This window comes from Bison bison, unplaced genomic scaffold (assembly GCF_000754665.1).
Source record: "Bison bison bison isolate TAMUID 2011002044 unplaced genomic scaffold, Bison_UMD1.0 scf7180017864354, whole genome shotgun sequence".
NCBI lineage: Eukaryota > Metazoa > Chordata > Mammalia > Artiodactyla > Bovidae > Bison > Bison bison.
The window spans coordinates 5,045,213-5,049,121 of NW_011494926.1; the positions used below are offsets into that span (position 1 = coordinate 5,045,213).

At 40.9% G+C, this 3,909-nt stretch overlaps 1 protein-coding gene across 1 annotated transcript in view; it reads right to left on the minus strand.

The window, feature by feature from the left end:
* SLAIN1 (SLAIN motif family, member 1) overlaps positions 1 to 2,811 on the minus strand; it is a 37,266-nt gene extending 34,455 nt beyond the window's left edge. Inside the window, exon 1 of the mRNA XM_010855127.1 lies at positions 2,590 to 2,811. Within this exon, the coding sequence (XP_010853429.1) occupies positions 2,590 to 2,632 (43 nt within the window). The 5' untranslated portion in view covers positions 2,633 to 2,811. The remainder of the gene's footprint in view (positions 1 to 2,589) is intronic.
* Between the last annotated feature and the right edge of the window lie 1,098 nt (positions 2,812 to 3,909).

Here is a 3,909-nt window from a genome sequence, read left to right on the forward strand (position 1 = left end):
ATTGCCAACATCCACCGGATCATCAAAAAAGCAAGAGAGGTCCAGAAAAACATCTACTTCTGCTTTACTGACTATGCCAAAGCCTTTGACTGTGTAGATCACAACAAACTGTGGAAAATTCTTAGAGAGATGGGAATACCAGACCACCTGACCTGCCTCCTGAGAAATGGGTATGCAGGTCAAGAAGCAACAGTTAGAACTAGGCATGGAACAACAGACTGGTTCCAAATAGGAAAAGGAGTAAGTCAAGGTTATATACTGTCACTCTGCTTATTTAACTTATATGCAGAGTACATCATGCGAAATGCTGGGCTGGATGAAGCATAAGCTGGAATCAAGATTTCTGGGAGAAACATCAATAACCTCAGATCTACAGATGACACCACCCTAATAGCAAAAAGTGAAGAGGAACTAAAAAGTCTCTTGATGAAAGTGAAAGAGAAGAGTGAAAAAGCTGGCTTAAAGCTCAACATTCAGAAAACTAAGATCATGATCACTCAAATAGATGGGGAAACGATGAAAACAGTGACAGACTTTATTTTCTTCTTCTCCAAAATCACTGCAGATGGTGACTGCAGCCATGAAATTAAAAGACGCTTGCTCCTTGCAAGAAAAGATATGACCAACCTAGACAACATATTAAAAAGCAGAGACATTACTTGGCCAACAAAGGTCCATCTAGTCAAAGCTATGGTTTTTCCAGTAGTCGTGTATGGATGTAAGAGTTGGACTATAAAGAAAGCTGAGCACTGAAGAGTTGATGCTTTTGAACTGTGGTGTTGAAGAAGAGTCTTGAGAGTCCCTTGGACTGCAAGGAGATCCAACCAGTCAATACTAAAGGAAATCAGTCCTGAATATTCACTGGAAGGACTGATGCTGAAGCTGAAACTCCAATACTTTGGCCACCTGATGCAAAGAACTGACTCACTGGAAAAGACCCTGATGGTGGGAAACATTGAAGCCGGGAGGAGAAGGGGACGACAGAGGATGATATGGTTGGATGGCATCACCGACTCGATGGACATGAGTTTGAGTAAGCTCCAAGAGTTGGTGATGGACAGGGAAGCCTGGCATGCTGCAGTCTATGGGGTCACAAAGAGTCGGACACGACTGAGCAACTGAACTGAAATCCTTTGTTCCTACTCCACTCTTCAAACTTTCCATTACTACATCACTTATTTCGTTTTAGTTAAAATGCTAGTAAAACTTGCTGATTTCTAATTTGGCCTTCCCCACAGGTGGCTCAGTGGTAAAGAATCTACCTGCCAATGCAGGAGACTCGGGTTCAACCCCTGGTTTGGAAAGATCCCCTGGAGGAGAAAACAGCAACCCACTCCAGTATTCTTGCCTGGAGAACCCCATGGACAGAGGAGCCTTAGCGGGCTACATTTCATGGGGTCACAAACAGTAGGACATGACTGAACGTGATACATTTAAAACGGACGTCTGCCCCCATTTTCTGTTAACTATGCCAGTAAAGCAGTATGGAATACTACTTAAGACCAGCCTTCAGTGTCAGGGAGACCCAGGCCCTGGCTCTGCTTCCAAAGACCACTGTGTCCTCATTAATAAACTTCTCTAACCATCCCTGTTCTCACGCCTAAAAGTGAGTGGAGTCACTGCCTCAGATAAACACAGTTAGAACACAATGAAAGACATCAAGAACTTAATGTTCTGACTGTCTGAATTAAGAGCTCGAGAATTAAGAGCTATCTTATCATGTCCACATTTTATAAGCATTTGTTACCCTTCAAGAGTTTGATAGGCCATGTTCTCAAACCTCAACGTGCTTAGGAATTGCACTGGTGACCTTGTCAATGTAGATTCTCTTGGCCCTACTCCCAACTACTCTGATTCTTTCATCTGGAGGGTTAAGATTAACGCTTAACCCCGTTTTCAAGCTCCAGTGTGATCTGGACATGAGTGATCCATGGAATAAAGTGTTCCTCAATAATGAAACAGATACCAAGAGCATAGGAAACAAGCAAAAGTCTCAGCAATCACAGCCTTAAGTACTAGCCTGCTTTATCAAAATAGCCAAGAGCTGAGTACTGCTCAGTCCTTTTGCTTTTTCTTTCCCTGCTACAACTATCCTGATTTTTTTTTTAACGTATGCTGGGCTCCGTAATTAATGTTACATAGAATATGAAGACTATCTCGTAGTTTATAAAAGTTAGGACTTCCAGTTAACACATCCAAGTAAACATTTAGGGAACTCAAAAGGTCTGTACCCAGATCCCAGTGGAACCCCAGTTTGCTATCTTGGAATTCAACCACACAATCTTATAACCATCCGAGGAGAATGTAAGACTGATCCATTTTATTTAGTGGTATGTTTGTAAACAGAAAAAAAAATAGAAAAATATGTATCCCTACAACACTAAAAGGAGCTGAAAACATGACTGAAAACAAGCACAGAACTAAATATATTCTACACTGAGAAACCCTCTTGTGTAAACATGTGAAGTGAATTGCATGCAACACCCGCCCCTCAGGGTAAGGTGTTTCAGTGTCTACTCCAAAACCAGCAACAAGACCCAGTGGACAGTGGCGGGAGTTTGAGGAGGTGGGTAGACGGGTCGCGGTTACCTTGCTCCAGTCTAAAGCACAGGGAACGCCTTGCTGCTTCCATCTCCGGAGTCGGGTTATCTAGGACATGTCTACACCACTGCAAAGGACTCAGGGATTTCTCTGATGACGGGAATGTCTTTGAAGAGCCAACGTACAACCTTAAAAAAAGAAATCTGCATTATAGGGATTATATAGCTATATAGAGATTACCTCTCTTCTACTTGAGAAAACAACATGTATTTAACAGTTTCTATAACTTAACATTTAATTATTTCAAAATACCAAAGTTATTTTTAATAGACAAACATCCCCGAGTAGAAGATGACACCTTCTGTAGCTTGGTGGCAAGGAGGACTTCAAAAAACTACGGAACATTGTCTCAGCGGGTCAGAGATCTGGGGCTTTTGTTACTGAACTGACCTCAAAGGGGCCACCATGATGATTTGACCAGCTCACTTGTATTTCTGGAAATGAACATTTTCATCTCATCTCTTTGATGACAGCATTTTCTGTGACCTTGGGGTCACGCATATAAACATGATGTGGCAAACAAGGCAAATTTGACTTGCATTTTAAAATATAAGTCTAAAAACAAATGAAAGTCAGCTATGTGTTGATTCTCTCAACCCTTAAATATATCAGGTATGTCCCCTGTCTCAGATCTATACTAAATTTGGTAGGTCCTTACATCTCAATTAAAACCTGACTGCTTTCAAAAATCTGTTTTGGGAAGAGCTCACTCCAGCACCCACACTATTACACAGAAGTGGGCAGGATAACCACCCCAGAGCCACTCAAGTCATAACATGGATTTTTCTCTCCTGGTACATTTTAGAATATTTTCTAGTGATAGGGCAATACAAAAAGCTTTATCTTCAGGCTTAACCAGCAGTTGACTAAAAAAAGGAAGAAAGAAAATTACAATCACAGGCTCCAGTAATTGACCTTGCTATATAAAGCTGCATTCTAATTACAAATCTCATTAAAGTAAAACTCTTTCAAGCAAAGTTACCATGATTCCAATGCGGTGGTATTCCTGAAATAACATACTTTGTTATTCACTCTTTTATGTTACAGTCTGGTCCACCACCTATTAGAGTAATTTATCCCAGATGGTTGCGGAATGTACTATTTAGCAAATTACCCTTATAGTTCACGGTTGGCAAGCTTTTTTCTATAAAGGACCAGCTAGTAAATATATAGGCTTTGGGGCCACAGTCTCTGTCGTAACCACTTAATTCTGCCTCTGCAACCCCAAAATATCACAGATGATAAATAACAAGTATGGCTGTTGTTCCTATAAACTTTATTTATAGATACGGAATGCTTTATTCCCCA